Source organism: Sorex araneus, chromosome 4, assembly GCF_027595985.1.
Source record: "Sorex araneus isolate mSorAra2 chromosome 4, mSorAra2.pri, whole genome shotgun sequence".
In the NCBI taxonomy this organism is placed as follows: Eukaryota; Metazoa; Chordata; class Mammalia; order Eulipotyphla; family Soricidae; genus Sorex; species Sorex araneus.
In genome coordinates, this window is record NC_073305.1 from 222,144,114 (window position 1) to 222,161,875 (window position 17,762).

The 17,762-nt window shown below is 56.1% G+C and overlaps 2 protein-coding genes across 7 annotated transcripts; one reads left to right on the forward strand and one right to left on the reverse strand.

Moving 5' to 3' along the window:
• Nucleotides 1–7,484: 7,484 nt before the first annotated feature.
• FAHD1 (fumarylacetoacetate hydrolase domain containing 1) lies at nucleotides 7,485–8,821 on the reverse strand. Its single transcript, XM_012931773.2, has one exon. The coding sequence runs from the start codon at nucleotides 8,730–8,732 to the stop codon at nucleotides 8,067–8,069; it is 666 nt and encodes a 221-aa protein (XP_012787227.1). The 5' UTR covers nucleotides 8,733–8,821; the 3' UTR covers nucleotides 7,485–8,066.
• Nucleotides 8,822–8,967: 146 nt separating this feature from the next.
• HAGH (hydroxyacylglutathione hydrolase) lies at nucleotides 8,968–16,902 on the forward strand. 6 transcript variants are annotated; one of them, XM_055135463.1, is made up of 10 exons: nucleotides 9,021–9,118; nucleotides 9,223–9,266; nucleotides 9,764–9,939; nucleotides 10,223–10,287; nucleotides 11,399–11,516; nucleotides 11,586–11,694; nucleotides 11,901–12,004; nucleotides 12,092–12,193; nucleotides 16,490–16,569; nucleotides 16,692–16,902. In XM_055135463.1, exons 3-10 carry the CDS (start codon nucleotides 9,835–9,837, stop codon nucleotides 16,789–16,791), a joined length of 783 nt encoding a protein of 260 aa, XP_054991438.1. In that variant the 5' UTR covers nucleotides 9,021–9,118; nucleotides 9,223–9,266; nucleotides 9,764–9,834; the 3' UTR covers nucleotides 16,792–16,902. The 6 variants fall into 6 exon arrangements, with proteins under 6 accessions (XP_004604249.1, XP_054991435.1, XP_054991436.1 ...); XM_055135462.1 differs by having other exon boundaries at nucleotides 9,099–9,118; nucleotides 9,223–9,328; XM_004604192.2 differs by lacking the exon at nucleotides 9,223–9,266 and having other exon boundaries at nucleotides 8,968–9,118.
• The last annotated feature ends 860 nt before the right edge of the window (nucleotides 16,903–17,762 follow it).

The following is a 17,762-nucleotide window of genomic DNA, read 5'->3' on the forward strand; positions in this document are numbered from 1 at the left end:
ATTAATAATTAAGTTCCATCTTTCCCAAAGATAGATATGATGGGGTGGGGGGGCACACCCAGCTGTTTCAGGGCTTACTCCTGATGAGCTTAGGGACCCATATGGGATCAAACTAGGGCCAGCTGTGAGCAATACAAGTGCCCTTCCTGCTCTACTATGAGACCAGCCCCTAGGGTTCTTTCTTTCTTTCTTTCTTTCTTTCTTTCTTTCTTTCTTTCTTTCTTTCTTTCTTTCTTTCTTTCTTTCTTTCTTTCTTTCTTTCTTTCTTTCTTTCTTTCTTTCTTTCTTTCTTTCTTTCTTTCTTTCTCCCTTCCTTGTGAAGCAAGGTAGTTTTTTGTTTGTTTTTTGGGGCCACACATGACAATGCTCAGGGGTTACCACTAGCCTGCACTCAGGAATTACTCCTAGCCATGCTTGAGACACCATAAGGGATGCCGGGGATGGAATCCGGGTTGACTATGTGCAAGACAAGTGCCCTACTCACTGTAAAACATCTTTAGTCCCAAAAAATTTTTATTTTTTGGAGGTGCAGGGGATGGAACACAGGACCTCACACTTACAAGGCAAGTGCTGGGATAGTGCAGTAGGCAGGACATTTTCCTTGCACATGGCAGACCCAGGTTCAATCTCTGGCACCCCATGTAGTCCTCTAAGCTCGCCAGGAGTGATGCTCAAGCTCAGAGCCCTGAGCACAGCCAGGTATGGCCAAAAAATAAACAATACGTCTACCTCGACTGCGGGGCCACCTCCTCAGTCCCTTGATTTTTTTTTTTTTTTTTTTGCTTTTTGGGTCACACCCGGCAATGCACAGGGGTTACTCCTGGCTCTGCACTCAGGAACCACCCCTGGCGGTGCTCAGGGGACCATATGGGATGCTGGGAATCGAACCCGGGTCGGCCGCGTGCAAGGCAAACGCCCTACCCGCTGTGCTATCGCTCCAGCCCCCCTTGATTTGTTTTTGGTTTTGTTTTTTATTTTTTGGCTCACAGCCGGTAATGCTCAGGGGTCACTCCTGGCTCTGTGCTCAGAATCATCCCCAGTGGTGCTTGTGGTATCTTCTATATGGACAAGGGTCAAACCTGGGTTGGCTGCATGTAGGCAAGCACCCTTCCCTCTGTGCTATGTCTCTGGCCCCTCACTTTTTTTTTTTTTTAACAAAATTCACATTTTATTTAGGTTGAAATAAACTATACAAAATTGATTTCCTTCACCAAAAATAACAGTAAATTTTCATATTATTCCCAGGAAACCCACAAAACAATAATTCTTGTGAGTTCTCCAAATTTTACTTATAAATCAAGATGAGGCAGTAGATAATAACCATGGAGAAAAGACAAGAAGGCAAAACAAATCAGTTGTCAGTATCCATGGCCTCTGATCCTATCTTGACCATGAAACAGAAGTTCAATATATACTTGCTGAAAGCTTATGAAGGCTCAACAAAGGAATGTAAACATCAACAACCAGATATGGAACAACAATAAGCCCCTTCACTTCTTAAAGCCCATTTCCGCGTATCTTATTTCCCTGGAGGAAGATCTGAGTCTGCACCCCGAGTGTGGCAGACTCAGAGTGCTTTTGTGAAGTTGGCAGGTCATGACATGGACCTGGCCCCAGTGGGGACAGTATTTGTCTGTGGGCAGAGTTGTGCAACTCCTTTGAACACTGGAGAGCGTGCCTAGTCGCTTGCTTCCTCTGGTGACAGAGCCCGCCCTGTGCTTGTGAAGGCTTGCTGAGCCGGATCACAGGGGAGGGAGACCAGCTCCAGAGCTCAGACGGAGCCTGGGCGGCGACAGAGGAGACAGCTCCCTCGGCCAGCCTCCCGCAGCTCCTCCACACACGCACAGACCCCTCGTGACAGAGCATAGTGGCCCAGGTCTGAGAGATCTGACCAGAATATTTGATGCTTTGGGGACACAAGAGTGAGCAGGAAAGTAAGTATATGGGCGTCCGTCTTTTCTCCAAGGTGGTGAAAAAGATCTCCAAGATCTTGTTGGGAACATTCCTTGGCTTTTACCATGGGAAGCTGGAAGAAACTGTGTGCTCTCATTGTGGTAGTGGATACAGGCTGGTGTGTCCACTAGCAGGGTGCTTAGCACGGTGACCCCAGAGAGTGGTCAGGGAGGGTAGGGTGTGGGGGTGGGAACAGGCGCAGGAGAGAAGGGTGGGGGGCCTGGCCCAGGGGTGCAGCAGTTCCGGATCTTTATCCACACTCCCGAAGCTCCGAAGCCTGGACTGCAGGAACCACCACAGTCCCGACTGCTCTGGTCCCTGGGCCTCTGCCTTGCTCTGGTTCCCCGCTGGGCATGTGGAAACAGGTGCAGCGTGATGCCCAGTGCTCCTGAGTCACAGGCTGGAGGGCCCACCTCACTGCTTCCTGGGTAGCCCCCAGTCTACTAGCATTCAGCTAAGGAAGCACCAATTTTGTCGCTGGAGGGATGCCCTGATTACTCTGATTTCATTGGCTGAACCTGCAGGGTGGGGTGTAAGCCACACAGTCAGAGTGCTCCACATTTACAAACGGGATATTACAAAACTGATTGACTTCTGAAATGTTGTTGTAAATCAGCCAGAATGCACACATACACAGAAGTCAAAGCAAAGCTTGTCCTGCACATCACGCAGAGTACAGACACCCCAGTCTGCCTGCTGCCCTCCAGGGGCTTTCCTGTGCCAGTGTCTGGGTGGGTCTCAGGTGGCTTATCTGAGAAGTTGGCTGACTGTATGATTATTCCTTGCTTTTTTTTTTTTAAGAAGAGGTGAGGACTTTAATCAGCTCAATCAATGACTGAATAAATAGCAGTACTCCTACATTAAAAAAAAAAAAAGAAGAAGAGATGGGGAGGGCACTTACCAAGTGGTTTTTAGAGTGCCTGGAGTCCCTCTTGGAAACTCTTGGTCAGCAAAGGCCATGTTTCAATGCTAGGGACCAAGGAGGTGGTGCTGCCAGGCCCCAAGGCTCTGCCCTGCAATGCTCAGGCAACCAAATGATGCTGGGGGTTGAAGCCCATTAGCCACCTGCACCCTAATCCCTGTAACATCTCTCTGGTCCTTGTTCCTAACTACAGGTGTTTCCTTGCAGTAAGGATTTTCTTTCTTCATTCTGTTTTTTGTTTGTTTGTTTTTTTGGGTGACACCCGGCGATGCACAGGGGTTACTCCTGGCTTTGCACTCAGGAATTACTCTTGGCAGTGCTCCCGGAACTATATGGGATGCTGGGAATTGAACCTGGATCAGCCATGTGCAAGGCAAACGCCCTCCCCGCTGTGCTATCATTCCAGCCCCCTCTTCATTCTGTTTTAGTGAATTTATTTGTTCAATATTCTGTATGAGGCAGAAACATGCTATGTGTTGAGCTACTACTTGTCTAAGGAAGTGAATTTAATTTTGATCTGTTAATTTTTTTTTCTTTTTGGGTCACATCCAGCGATGTTCAGGGGTTACACCTGGCTCTGCACTCAGAAATTACTCCTTGCAGTGCTGAGGGACCATATGGGATGCCGGGGATAGAACCTGAGTCGGCCGCATGCAAGGCAAACGCCCTCCCCTCTGTACTATTGCTCCGGCCCCCAAGATCTGTTAAATTTTAATCATATTGCTTTCTGGGCTTGGGATGTAGCTCAGTGGCAGAGCACTTGCCTTGCAACTGTGAGGCCCTGGCTTTGAGCACTGGGCACCAAAAGAAGTTTGCAGTTTTTTGGGGGGTTATCCTTTGGTCACATCCAGATGTGCTTAGGGGCTATTCTTGGATCTGTGATCAGGAGTGATCCCTGGCAGTGTTGGGGGGGCCATATGTGGTAATGGATTCGAATTGGGATTGGTGAGATGCAAGGCAAGTGCCTTGCCCCGGTCTATCTCTCCAACCCATGAGTGTAAGAGATATAATCAGGACAGTGAGACATTTAGATGCTTCCCATTTTCTTGATATTATAAATTAAACCTACATTCTTCTTTTTTTGGGGGGGTCACACCTGGAAATGCTCAGAGATTACTCCTGGCTCCACACTCAGCAATTACTCCTGGCAGTGCTCGGGGGACCCTATGGGATGCTGGGGATCGAACCCAGGTCAGCCTCGTGCAAGGCAAATTCTCTCCCCACTGTACTATTGCCCCACATCTACTTTTTTTTTTTTTTTGCTTTATGGGTCACACCTGGCAATGCACAGGGGTTAATCCTGGCTCTGCACTCAGGAGTCACCCTTGGCAGTGCTCAGAGGACCATTTGGGATGTTGGGAATTGAACCCTGGTCGGCCGTGTGCAAGGCAAATGCCCTACTCACTGTACTATTGCTCCAGCCCCTACATTCTTGATTATTATCTTGGGATAAGTTTTTGGAGATTAACTTGCTGCAGTAGTATTAATAGTTAACACTGAAGGCTTCTTCGTAACCAGATGTGGTGATATTTCCTTGCATTCCTGTTACTTGGATTAGTCCTGCCCGCTTTACTGATGGACGGAATGGCTTGGGCAGAGGTGGCTCGCCTGCGCCTGCTCCAGGACAGCCCACACTTGAGCTTCTCTAGTTTCAGCTCCCTTGTAAGTGGCTTTTTTTTTTTTCTTTTTGGGTCACACCCGGCAGTGCACAGAGGTTACTCCTGGCTCTGCACTCAGGAATTACCCCTGGTGGTGCTCAGGGGACCATATGGGATGCTGGGAATCAAACCCGGGTTGGCCGTATGCAAAGCAAACACCCTACCCGCTATGTTATTGCTCCAGCCCGTTTTTGCTTCTTTTTTTTTTTTTTTCTGACAATAGTGCTGTGTCCCCTGCGTGACTGAGCAGACTGAGTTCAGGTGTGGTGTCAACTCATACATGTTTACACTCGAATGTGTTTACACTCGTAATTAGTTCATGCTCAATAAATCGATGAACAACAGGACAACAGTGCTACAGTGCAATAAGTAGCATTTATTAGTTCATTCTTTTCCCCCTTTTCCTCTCTGTTATTGCTGTGATGGGGACCGCATGCCTAGTTGTGCTCACACCCTTTCTGGCCATGGGGATTGTTGGGGACTGCACACACTTTGGTTGCCATGCTTGCCAGGGGCCTCACACAGGGCCACTGCGCTCTCTGGTGACTGTAGGTTCCACTGCACTGCAGGACTCGCCCTCAGCAAAGCAGCAGTGTGGGGAAACCTTTCCAACACCTGCTGGTGGCTCTAATATACAAACTCCACATCTGGGCACATTGGGGGGCCATGTGTGGTGACGGGGATTCAAGTCGGGGTTACAATGCACAAACCATGTACTTTGATTCTTCCCTTTTCTTCAGTGTGATAATGGCACTATGGCTGTGTCTTAGATATACCCAACCTCAGGAGGTGCACACTGGCTATTCTGTCTCGCAGGTAACCCCGATCTCACAGTGTATGTGGGCAGAACAAACAGAAAACTACCTAGTAAAGGTTCTAAGGAAACTAATGGTTTCATTAGTCTTTGCATCAGAGTTGTGGGAACTGGTTTGTCTTTTAAGTTTTTTATTCTTGCAACCAACAGCTTTGTTGCTCCTGTAGTGCTGAGATCAGCTCTTTGACAGAGCTGCTCCACCTCCTTGGAGGACGCTGACCTCAGGGGCACTGGGCACTCCCTACCATGCAGGGGCTTCGTGGGAACAGCTGCCTCATACTTGAGCTTGTTTCCAGGTCAGCGGGGGCAGCCGTCTCAGCGGCACCTTGTGCATTAACTAGACCAGGGTGTCTCGCTTGATCAGGCATTTCCACTTAGGGGACCTTGTCAAGGAAAGAACCACAAATGCATGCTGACTCCACTAGCAAATCTGTGGCCAAAGTGACAGATTAGCAAAGGCCTGACACCACAATCTTATGTAACCTCTGAAAACAACACTGCAGAAATGTGCCAACTGACACGAAAAGCTGGCCTACACACAAAAATATTGTATGACATAAAGAAATTAGATATTTTAAATTACATCCACAGATTTGGAAGAATATAAGCCAAATGTTTAACTGGTTATCCCTTGGGTGGAAAAAATTCTGGGTGTTTTTGTTTACTATATTTTCTAACTTCTATATTAACATGGATGGCTTAAGCAAGTAAACTTGGAACCAGAGAGTGCCTAAAAGGCTGAGCACATGCTTGGCAAGTGGGGGGCCTGGGTTTGACCCCTGGTAACACATGGTCAAGCACAGCCAGAGTGAGCACTGAGTTGGGAGTAGCAACCAACAATACTGGTGTGACCCGAAAGCTTAAATGAAAGAGTTTGAGGGCCAGGGATGTGTCTCAAGGTGGAGCACCTGCCTTGGCACAGGGGGCCCTTGTTTGATGCCTGCCACCACACAGCTCATGTGGGCCCGGTAGCTTCTGAACTGCCAGGAATGACCAAAAGATAAAGCAGGAGAAAAAAGAAATAAGGACAGGAAAAGTCAGAATGTAATTTTAGAAACAAATCCAATCGTAGCACTTGCTAATACTCATCACTGAATGGCAGGAGTTGCACAAAACATCCATGTTCAAGTTTTTATATACCTAGAAAGGAAGCTGCATTGTAAACAAAGCTTCCCATTCTGGTCTAGGGGCACCTGGGTGACATCTGACACCTGCTGACACTCAGCTGAGCAGGCTGGCTAACCCGAGTCCTCCTCTGGGTACGGGCTGCCGGAACACTCTTGGCCCAATACCTAGAGTGCTAAGCTTCTAGTAAGTGATCTCAAGACTAAATTAGATGTCCTTAGCTTCCAGAGGGCTAGAAGACCCCTGCCTGAGCCTAAAATCCGCTTTTTGGATTGTGGGCTGTGACCTCATGGCACTGTATAACTGTGGGGGTTGTGAAAAAGTTTTTTTTTTTTTGGTTTTTGGGTCACACCTGGCGATGCACAGGGGTTACTCCTGGCTCTGCACTCATTAATTACTCCTGGCGGTGCTCAGGGGACCATATGGGATGCTGAGAATCGAACCCGGGTCGGCCGTGTGCAAGACAAATGCCCTACCCGCTGTGCTATCACTCCAGCCCCGGTTGTGAAAAAGTTTTTAAGTAAATTTATGATTATCATCAAATGTCTGATTTGTACACCTACTTTATATTCCTGGGGTTTTGTAGATATTTCTCCAGCAAAAAAAAATTAAAAGGGGGGGTTGCAAGTGGGAAAAGATGAAGACACCCAGGCCAAAGGCTCACCAGGCACTGTGCCAACGTGCTCTGCCTCCTTTCCAAGGGGCATCTCACGAAGTGCTAGGATGTCAGGGGGCCCTCCCGACAGCTCTCAGCCGGCCAGCAGTAGTTCACTGCGAAGGCCCCTGGCAATGTTCAGGGGACTCTGGAATTGGCCCGAGTTGGCCACATGTGAGGCAGCACCTTAAGCACAGTTGTCTGTGTGGTGCCACCACCTAGGCGTGTCAGAGGGGCAGCTGCTAATTCACCGCTAATGGTGCTCAGGACACTAAAGGTCAAAGACCAAGCTCTGGACTCCTTAACAGGAAGTCTCCCTCCTGAGCACTACTGGGGAGAAAAAGTACAAGTTTAGGATCCACACGGATGACAACGTATTTATTTAGAAGACAATTACCTTCAAAATGATGCCCCGAACGCAGAGTATAAGGGTCAGGGACATTCTCTGAGCAGATGAATTGGTTGTCCACTGACTAGAATTAAAGAAACCGATGATGTGGAGTTCTTCCATCTTTCCATGGAAGAATCCCTTGGGAGTGCTGGGAATTAATTCTGCTAATTGGCACAGGGGGCTAATATTGGCCCAGAAATTTGGGGAAAATTGATTTAAAAAATGCTTCCAGTTTCCTTTGCAGATTTTGAACTATTGGTCCCAGAATGAGCCACTGATAAACCCCATGGAAGTAGTTTTAGGAGAAGAGTCGTGTAGTGAAAATTTAGAGAAATCTCTAGATGTATCACAAAGGTTTTATAAGAAAACGCTTTCTCTTCCCACTTCTGGCCGGGCTCCTTCTCCTCACACCATCCTCCGAGGGGCCATCGTTTCTGAGCTAAGGAACAGGATTCAATCCGACCGTTTCAAATCGCTGCTTTCCTGCGAATAACCTGGGCTTGCTTCTGCCTTGCTCGGATCTTGGCGAGTTCGGGTGCTCCGTGCGCTCACTGCTCTGACCTCTGCACCTTGAATGTCATGCTGAGGATGCCTTCGATGCCAGCCTGGATCTCGTCGTTCTCCTTAACGGGCCCGACTCCCTTCGGCGTCCCGGTCAAGATCAGGTCTCCCTCCTCCAGGGCCATGACCTTGGAGACGTAGCTGATGAGGTAGGGGATGGAAAAGATCATGGCCGAGGTGTCCCCCTCCTGCCGGAGCTCGCCGTTGACCTTGAGCCAGAGCTTGAGTCGGTGCGGGTCGGGGATCCGCTCTTTGGGCACGAACGCGCTGACGGGGCACGAGGCGGTGAAGCTCTTGGCCAGCGTCCAGGGCAGCCCCTTCTTCTTGCACTCCTCCTGCACGTCCCTGGCGGTCATGTCGAGGCACAGCGCGTAGCCGGCCACGTAGTCCATGGCGGCGGCCTCGGGCACGGCGCGGCCGGCCCTGCCCAGCACCACGCCCAGCTCGAGCTCGTGGTGCAGGTCGCGCGTGTAGGCCGGCAGCAGCACGGGCGCGCCCTCGGGCGCGTAGGCCGTGGACGGCTTCAGGAAGAGCAGAGGCTCGCTGGGCGCCGCGCTGCGCATCTCGCGGACGTGGTCCGCGTAGTTCCTGCCCACGCACACGATGTTCTTCCCCCACTCCCAGAAGCGGGACAGCGGCCGCGGCGCCGCCATGACCCCAGCCGCCGCGCGAGGGCTCGGACGCCTCCGGGACCCGGACGCCGCTCCCTTCCGGCTCGGCGCCGGCCCCGCCCCGCCTCGAGCGCCGATTGGCTGGCGTGGGGGCGGGGTCCGGGCAGGACGCCGGATTGGCCGGCGGCGGGGCCGGCGTGGGCGCGGACGCGGGCGCCGATTGGCGAGCGGGCCGAGCACGGCCGCACTGATTGGCCGGGGGCGGGGCGGAGCGGTCGGCGGGAGTCGATTGGCCTCGGCGCGCCGACGTCACGCGGCATCGCCGCCGCCGCCCCCGCCGCTGTCTCCGGTCATGGTGCTGGGCCGCGGGCTGCTGGGCCTCGGGAGCCTGGCCGCGCGGGGCAGCGCCTTCGCCCGGCGCGTCGCGGGTAGGCGGGGGGGCCGGCGCGGGGGGGCGCCGAGCGTGCCGGGCGCGGGGCCCGCGCAGTGGGCAGCCGCCGGCCCGCGCGGACGCTCTTTTCTGTTGACGCAGGATTTTAACCCGCCGACGGGCGCGGCGGGGGTGAGGCCACTGCAGTGAGTCAGAGGGCTGGAGCAGTGGGTGACGGTCAGCGGGGGTGGCGCAGGACAGGTGCTAGGTAAGGACACGCCAGAGCGCCCGGGGACGCGGACGGCAGCCTCCGCCCGCTGCGTCTCGGAGCCCGCCGCTGGGGCGGGCTGTGTCCAGGGACTGCAGGACGGCAGGTCTGGAGGGCTGGGGGCGGACCGAAGCACAGGGAGCTGAGCCCCGGGTCGCGGGAGATAAGCCTGCCACGGGTGGAGCTGACCCCGTTAGTTCTGTTGCCGGGCTCCGTGGATCTGCAGGTTGGATCGTGGCAGCCGGAGCCGGGCCGAGTCAGAGGCGCGGGCCGGGGGAGCAGTCCTGGGCCTCCAGGTCACAGCTGTGAGCGCGATCCCCAGGCCCCTCTGCAGCTGGCACACTAGGGCCCTGCAGCGGTCCTGGCTTGGGTCCTCTTGTAATTCTCCTTGCATCCTGTGGACACTGACAGAGACGTCACTTTGTCTGCGTTCAGGTCCAGCCCTACTGGGATTCGCCTTCCATCACACAGAGCTGAGGAAGAGTGGCACCGTGACCCAGGGCAGCATGAAGGTGGAGATGCTGCCCGCCCTGACCGACAACTACATGTACCTGATCATCGACGAGGACACCAGGGAGGCCGCTGTCGTGGACCCGGTGCAGCCGCAGAAGGTTGGAGCAGCACCCTTGTCACCTGGCTAGAGCTCTTCAGCAGGGCAGAGGGTTGCTGCTGGGGGTCGGGTGGGGGGCGGAGTCTGGCCTGAAGCCCCAGGGTGGCTCTGTCCCTCGAGGTGTGCTGTGCTCAGTGTGACGCGGCTACAAGGGCTCGGACGGGTCAGGAGGGCCACTGTCACTCGCTCTTCTGGAGTTGGGGCCCAGCCCTCCTGGCACCCCATCCCAAAGGCCAGTGACCCGTTGTGACCACGGCCTGTGTCTGGCTCACATCTGGTTGCAGGTGATAGAAACAGCGAGAAAGCAGGGCGTGAAGTTGACCACAGTGCTCACCACCCACCACCACTGGTAAGGGGGGCCCGGAGCTGGACCCGGATGGGCACCCAGCCTGGCACCCTGGAAACCCTCCGTCCCGCTCTGTCCACTGCACAGCTGGCAGGAAGAGGTGGGACTCTGTGACTTCTGCCCACGCTGCTGCTCACGCCCTGGGGTCCCCTGACCTGGCGTTGCCGTGGGGGCTTGGGGAGAGGCCGGAGTCTGGAGGAGTGCACCCCAGCTTTCATCTGTGCTATGGGGTGCACAGTTTGCTGTGCAGTTGTCCAGGAGAGCCCTGTGGGCTGCAGGCCGGGAGCAGCCTGTCTGCTCACCCTCAAGAGCTGCCTGCCCCCTGACCCCACTGTGGGGCCCGGGGGTGCCCTCTGCACCCCAGTGCCTGAGCCCAGTGCCAGGCTGTGCCTGCACCTCTCCACTCCCTTATCTCTGCCGTGCGGGGCGTCTCAGGGCACAGGGTGTGTCTCCGATAATCTCTGGGGCCTGCTGTTCTGGGCTGGACAGTCAGGCGTCTGGGTAGATGGGGAGCAGTGGGGCTCCCCTGGCGATTAGGACCCCTGGCCTCACCCTAGGAAGGAAGGCTGCGGGCCAGAGCTACAGCACAGCGGGGAGGGCGCTTGCCTTGCATGCACCCAACCTGGCTTCCATCCCCGACCTCCCATATGGTCCCCCAAGCTCCACCAGGAGTAATTCCTGAGTGCAGAGTCAGGAGTAAACCCTGAGCATCACCGGATGTGGCCTAAAAGGGAAAAAGAAAAGGAAGGCTAACCCTCAGCACCGCAAGTTCAGGGCAGGGCTAGGCTAAAAGTGGGTTTGTGTCAAGGAGACAGCTCTTCCAGGCCCCCCTCGAAGGGTGGATCTGGCTGAACCCGTGCCTGGCCCCACGCACACCAGCTCCTGTGAGTCACACCTGGTCCGGGGGTGGGGGGTTGTGCCCAGAGCTGGGAGCCCAGGCTTGGAGGGCCCCTGGCTGGCCGATGCAGCTCTGCTGCTTCGGCTCTGCTGGTGGCCACAGGCAGGGCCCCGGGACTCCCCTGCCCAGGGCCAGCTGAGCTTGTGCCGGGGCTGGAGGAGGGACAAGTGGCAGTGGATGAGCACAGGAGGCCACCTGCACCCCCTTAACTCCCAGGGACCACGCGGGTGGCAATGACAAGTTGGTGAAGCTGGCGCCTGGGCTGAAGGTGTACGGGGGGGACGAGCGTGTTGGAGCCCTGACCCACAGGGCCACACACCTCTCCACGCTGCAGGTGAGGCTCGGGCCGGGCGGCTGGGGGGGCCCTGCCCGCAGGGTCCCACACCTGCGCTCCTTCCCGCAGGTGGGGTCTCTCCACGTTAAGTGCTTAGCGACGCCCTGTCACACATCGGGACACATCTGCTACTTTGTGAGCAAGCCCGGCACGTCCGAGCCCCCCGCCGTGTTCACAGGTGAGCCGGGACTGTCTCCTCTGCTGCCCCCTCCCCGTCCTGGGCACCTCTGGTGGCAGCAGGCGGGTGTGGAGTGTGGGGCGGGCGTGCTGGGCCGAGCTGACATGCCCACCGCACCCCGAGCTGAGCCTCCTCACACTCGGGGCCCAGGGATGCCCCCAGAGCCAGAGGGACCCAGTGTCGCCATGGCGGGCCCTGCCTTGCAGGTGACACCTTGTTCGTGGCTGGCTGCGGAAAGTTCTTTGAGGGGACGGCGGATGAGATGTGCAAGGCCCTGCTTGAGGTCCTTGGCCGACTCCCTCCGGACACAGTAGGCAGCCTCAGCAGGCCCTGGGGGGGCTGGGGGCTGAGCGAGGGGCCCAGGCCTGAGGCCCGGCCTGAGCCCCACTTCTCGCAGAGGGTGTACTGCGGCCACGAATACACTGTCAGCAACCTCAAGTTCGCGCGCCACGTGGAGCCCCAGAACACCGCCGTGCGAGAGAAGCTGGCCTGGGCCAAGGTGAGTGGACGCGCTCAGACCCCACCTTCCGCAGCCCCTAGAAGTTCCCTCCCGCAAAGCCCGCAGCAGGGTTCCTGGGCCTCTGAGGAGAGGCTGCTGGCCTCTCCACCCACACCCACGTGCCTGAGGCCTCCAGCTGGCCAGCAGGTCCGGGAGGCAGCTGCAGGGGGCTGGGGCCAGCATTTCCTCCGGGCCCCTGAGGCTAGTTTGCCCCTTCCCCGCACTCGGCCCCCCCTGCGGCCCCTCTCACGGGGTCTGGCTTGGGGTGCTTGAGGTGCGGGGCAGAACTCGGGCACCTGCGGGGATCTGGGGTCGGCTCCAGCCCCCTCCCCAGAGCTTGTGCAGGGAGACCCTTTCTCCTACCTGCATGGCATGGCGGTATCACGGCTGTCGCTGGGGCCCCTTTCTGTCCACCCTGCAGGCGTCCACTTAGGAGGAGACAGGGTCCTGTCCGCTCACTGCAGAGGGACACAAGTGCTTTCCAGGGTCCCCCATCTCAGCGCTGGTCCGAGGCTGCCCCCTGCACCCCGCCTGCTGCGCTGCCCTCCCGTGTGCCCGGGCAAGTGTGCTTTCTGGTCATGGCTTCCGTGACGGGTTGGGTCTCCCTGTGCTCTGCCCCTGGGCAGCAGGCCCGGCAGTGTCCCCCTGCTGTGTCTTCTGTCTCTCAAAGATGGGTGCTGTGTGTGCACGAGGCCCCGCCTCAGTCCCTCGTGCCACTGGGTCCCCAGCACTCCCGGGGAGCCCCCACAAACCCCTTACATCTGAGAGAGAAACAGGATTGCCTTCTGCCACCTAAGAATCCCCTTCTGGGGTCGGAAATAAGACAGGAGGCTGCCTGCGTCCCCCAGGCCGGCTCTGGGTGGGTCCTGCCCCTCAGCCCACAGTCCTGATGTCTGTGCCTCTGGACATGGTTTCGGTTCTCTTCTCTCTTGGTCTCTTCTCCTTACTAGCCAAGCTCTTGAGCATTAACCAGAGTGCTAAGAAAGGGCGGGCGTATCTGCTTCCCAGCTGTCAAGTGGTGGCGAGCTTCTCTTTCCCGGAAGCCTTAGTCGATGGGCTTCACTTATAGTCCTGTTTTTCTGAGTTTTTATCATGAATGGGTATTGAGTATCATCCGAGTTATTTTTCTATGAGTAAATAATACTGGGATAGGGGCCAGCGTGAAGTACAGCAGGTAGGGGGCTTTTCCTTATGTGATTTTTGGCCACACCCAGCAGTACTCAGTTTACTCCTGTCTCAGTGTTCAGGGTCACTCCTGGTGGGCTCATCTGGGGTGGTAGGGATTGTTCTCTGGTTGGCCGCGTACAAGGTAAGAACCCTGCCCGGGGCCAGAAGGGTAGTACAGCAGGAGGTGCTTGCCTTGCCTCCCACTCCCCGGCATCCCGTATGGTTCCCCAAGCCCACCAGGAATAATTCCTGCGTGCAGAGCCAGGAGTAAGCCCTGAGCACTGCTGGATGTGGTGCTGTGCTCTAAACAAAGTAATACTGGTCTGTAGTTTTACTTCCTTTTAATGTCTTTGGTCTTAGTAGCAGGGTAACGCTGGCCTCATAAACTGAGTTGAAAGTGTTCCTTGTTTTCTCCAAAACCCGCCCTATGATCATAGGCAGTGCCTCCTTTAGTGCTTGTTAGAACTGATCGATGACGCCGTCTGGACACGGAGTTGCCGTGGCAAAGGCTGATCGGGAATTCAGTGCCTTCGGTTTGTGAGGCCTGTTCGATTTGCCTACATTCTCGAGTCGGCTTTGTGAGAAGCGTGGGCATTTTAGGGAACGAGCACTCCATGCTGGCTTTGAGATTCGCTCTCTGTCCTCCTGTTCCCGGGCTGATGCTGCTGGGCTCAGCTCCCACGTAGGCAGTGGCGTCCGCTCAGCGCGGGTGGCCGCCACCTGCCGCAGCACAGCTCCAGGCTCCCGACGGCTGCCCGCGGGCGCTTCCTTCTCGCTTTCTCGAACACTGTTAGAGAAGCTCCTGAGGGGGCCTGGTGGCCACTCGTCCTGCTTGTCACGCCCTCCCCCGCCCACCCAGCCTCATTTCCGTCATGAATAAAGCTGCTCTGAACATTCGTGTGCAAGTCTTTGTGCGACCCCGTTCCCATCTCCCTGGTCGAGTACCCAGGAGCTGCCGCACTGCTTCAGATGTATGTTGGATTTGCCAAGACCCTGCTGGCTGTGGGCTGGAGGGACAGTCCAGGGTTCAGGCCCTGCCCGCACACAGCCACTTCTGCCCACGGGCCCCTGAGCACCACTAGGGTCACCTGTGACCAGAGAACCAGGCATAGCCTTTGGCTGTCGCCAGGGTGGCCCCAAACCTCTGCAGAGGAAACAGGCGAGCTGCCTGTGGAAGTGCCTTTCGTTGGGGGAGAGGCTCGCAGGCCTTCTGTGCCAGCCCCCACCTCTCCCCGGCCTGCGTATGCCTCAGAACGCCTGCAGAGGGTTTTCACGGAGGGTTTCAGCTGCATTTTCATAATGATGCTGAACATCTTTTTTCCGGCTTAGTGGCCACGGCAGAGCCTGGCAAGCTACCCATGGTATATTCGATATGCCAAAAACAGTAACAAGTCTTACAATGGAGACGTTACTGGTGCCCGCTCGAGCAAATCGATGAGCAACGGGATGACAGTGATACAGTGGCCACTTTGTGAAGTTTCTTGAAAGTGCTTGCCCATTAAAAAATTGGTTGTCTTCTTGGGTAAGAGGATTTTTAAAAGTTCATACTGGACATAAGCCGCCTGGCAGGTACAGGTCCTCACCCTGTGGCCTCCTCCTATTAATTTTCTTTTGTGGCTCATAGTTGGCTCTCTGTTCCCAAGGTCAAGTGTTTCTTTTTGGATAGGAGGTAGTTTTATTTTATTTTATTTTATTTTTATTTTTTGGTAGTTTTATTTTTTCAATGGGTTTTTTTTTTGGCGGGGAGGCCTCACACCCAGCTGTGTTCAGGGGTTACTCCTGGCTGTGCTCAGGGGACCACACGGGAACTGGGGATCAGAGTCGAGGCCAGCCACAAGCAAGGCCAGCGCCCTCCCTGCTGTACTGTCTTTCCAGCCCCATCTTCAGCTTTTCACTTCAGACCAGTGTTTCCCTCCCTCATCTCTAGCTTTTAGCAATTTGTCTGTTTTTCCATCTGTCTCATCAACTCTGTTGATCTGAAAAAACAAAACCAAACCTTTGCATTCGTTTTTCACTGTTTTCATGTCTGATCTTTTAAACCCTTTTCTTCTATTTTGGACACTTTTGTAGTATCCTTTTTTTTTTTTTTCTTTTTGGGTCACACCTGGCAATGCACGGGTTACTCCTGGCTCTGCACTCAGGAATTACTCCTGGCAGTGCTCAGAGGACCATATGGGATGCTGGGAATCGAACCCGGGTTGGCCGTGTGCAAGGCAAACACCCTATCTGCTGTGTTATTGCTCCAGCCCCTGTAGTCATAGCCGTAGGTTCTTAGTATAGAACCTGAGTCATTGCTTTTAGACCCTTGTTTATTTTTATTTTTGGTTTCTGGGCTACAGCCAGCGGTGCTCTGGGCTTACCCCTGGCTCTGCACTCAGGGGTCACTGAGTGCAGTGGACCTAGGGGCACTCTCTGGGTACTGTGGACAGAGCCTGGGTTGGCTGAGTGCAAGGCCAGTGCTTTCCCACTGTGCTGTCGCTCTGGGCCTTCCCTCGGGGTTTTCTGAACTGGCACCTGGAGTGAGAAGCCGCCCACACCCCTCTCGCAGCACCCACAAATCCCGGGATGTTGGACTTTCCTTCTCTTCAGTGAAACATTTTCCAAGATCCTGTGAGCTGACGAGCCAGAGTTGCTCAGTGTTTGCCCCCTTTGCTGTACTTTGTGGATTTCTGAGGAGTCCCTCGCGCCCGACGTCCTCGCATCCCACAGCTCTCTCCCGCCCACTCTTCTCCCTCCCGAGGCAGGCCCGGGTCTGCGCGCCGCCGTCAGTGTGTTGAACGCACAGTCTGAATGCTCTGCCCATCTGCACTGCCCAGCCCCTGGGGAAGGACCTTTTTTAGGACCATCGTGGGAAGACTGAACATTCCTTCCCCTGGAGACGCTGGAGGGAACACGGGGACATTAAGATGGTCTCCCGTGTTCATGGTGCAGAGAGGCGCCAGCAGCCTGGCCTGGGTGGGTGGGTCAGGAGGCCCCAGGAGGGGCGGCAGCTGAGCCTCTGGGGAGTCTCCCTCGGAGTGTGCAGCTGACCAGCACTGACCAGCTTCCTTGGACGGGAGGGGGCCATGTGCACCTCCCCTTGGCGGGGCTCCGAGAGTCTCTGTGGGAGCTGGAGCGTTTCTCTTGCAGGAGAAGTACAACCTCGGGGAGCCCACAGTGCCGTCCACCATCGCCGAGGAGTTCGCCTACAACCCGTTCATGAGAGTGAGGTAGGGCGGCGGGCGGCGGGGCCAGCCTCTGTCCCCTGACGCGAGGGGCTCTGCCCGGCCCCCTCTAGGGTGCGGCTGGCACTGGCGCTCCGTCCTGGCCTGCAGCCACTCGGCTTCCGCAGGGAGAAGACGGTGCAGCAGCACGCGGGCGAGTCGGACCCGGTCACCACCATGAGGGCCATCCGCAAGGAGAAGGACCAGTTCAAGGTACCCCAGGACTGAGCCGGGCTGTGCCCCCAGCAGGGGCCAGGACAGATGGTGACGCCCGAGCTGGAGACGGAAGCACCCCCGAGGCCCCACCCATCTGCCTGTCTGAGCAAATGTTCAAATGCACCTTTCCGAGGCTGCGGTGTCGTTCCTGGTGGTCCTGCGCCGATGCTGGCCCTGGCAGGACCACTGTTCTCCAGGTCCCCTCTGCGGCGGGAGCGTCTGACGGGAGGCGGGGGCTCTGGGCAGCCCGGAGTGTCCTTGTCCTTGTCCCCTGGAGTCTGCTGGCCTCGTGCCACCCTGGGCACCCAGCAGCATGGACACAGTAGACACCGGGTCCTGTGGAGGGGCCAGGGTGGGTGTCTGGGGAGTTCAGGAGGAGCCTGGCCCGCCGCCCCCAGCCCTGCGCCGTCTCACACTGCTCCCAGCTGTGCCTCAAGAATCAGGGAGGGCACGGGGTGGGGGCTGGAACAGGCCACCCGCTTGCCCACGACCCGGGCATGGCTTTATGTGTGGGGTCCCTGTGGGGCGACTTCCTGTACCCCTGACTGGGTGACTAGGCGGGGCTGGTCGGGGGCACACCTGACCCCTGGCACAGGCGGCCTGGGGGGTCCTCCCAGAGGAGCTGGGCTGTCACCCCAGAGTCCAGTCACTCAGCAGCCCCAGAGCAGAGTGCTCACACCCAGGCCCAAGGACAGGCCACATGCGAGTCAGTCTGAAGTGACCCGCCCCGAGTGTTCTGGGCCGGGGGTGTGTCGCCTGCTTCTTTCTCAGTTCCCGACATGCTGGGTGCCTGTCAGCCCTGGAGCTGGTGGACAGTGCCCCCTTTGGTGCCCACTGGAAGTGGGGAGAGGGAGGTGTATCTCGACCAACTGGGTCCCTAAGGCCGTGGGCAGAGGACACTTGTCCCGTCCCCACAGCTTTGCAGGGTCCACAGAGGAAAATCCATTGTTTGTTTCTGCTCCTTGAACGCAAAGTTAACAGTC

Coding starts and splice junctions, on each gene's coding strand:
- FAHD1 (XM_012931773.2), bottom strand. CDS start 8,732: ATGGCGGCGCCGCGGCCGCTGTCCCGCTTCTGGGAGTGGGGGAAGAAC.
- HAGH (XM_004604192.2), top strand. CDS start 9,043: ATGGTGCTGGGCCGCGGGCTGCTGGGCCTCGGGAGCCTGGCCGCGCGG. Junction 11,517..11,585: donor CACACCTCTCCACGCTGCAG/GTGAGGCTCGGG, acceptor TCCTTCCCGCAG/GTGGGGTCTCTCCACGTTAA. Junction 11,695..11,900: donor GCCCCCCGCCGTGTTCACAG/GTGAGCCGGGAC, acceptor CCTGCCTTGCAG/GTGACACCTTGTTCGTGGCT.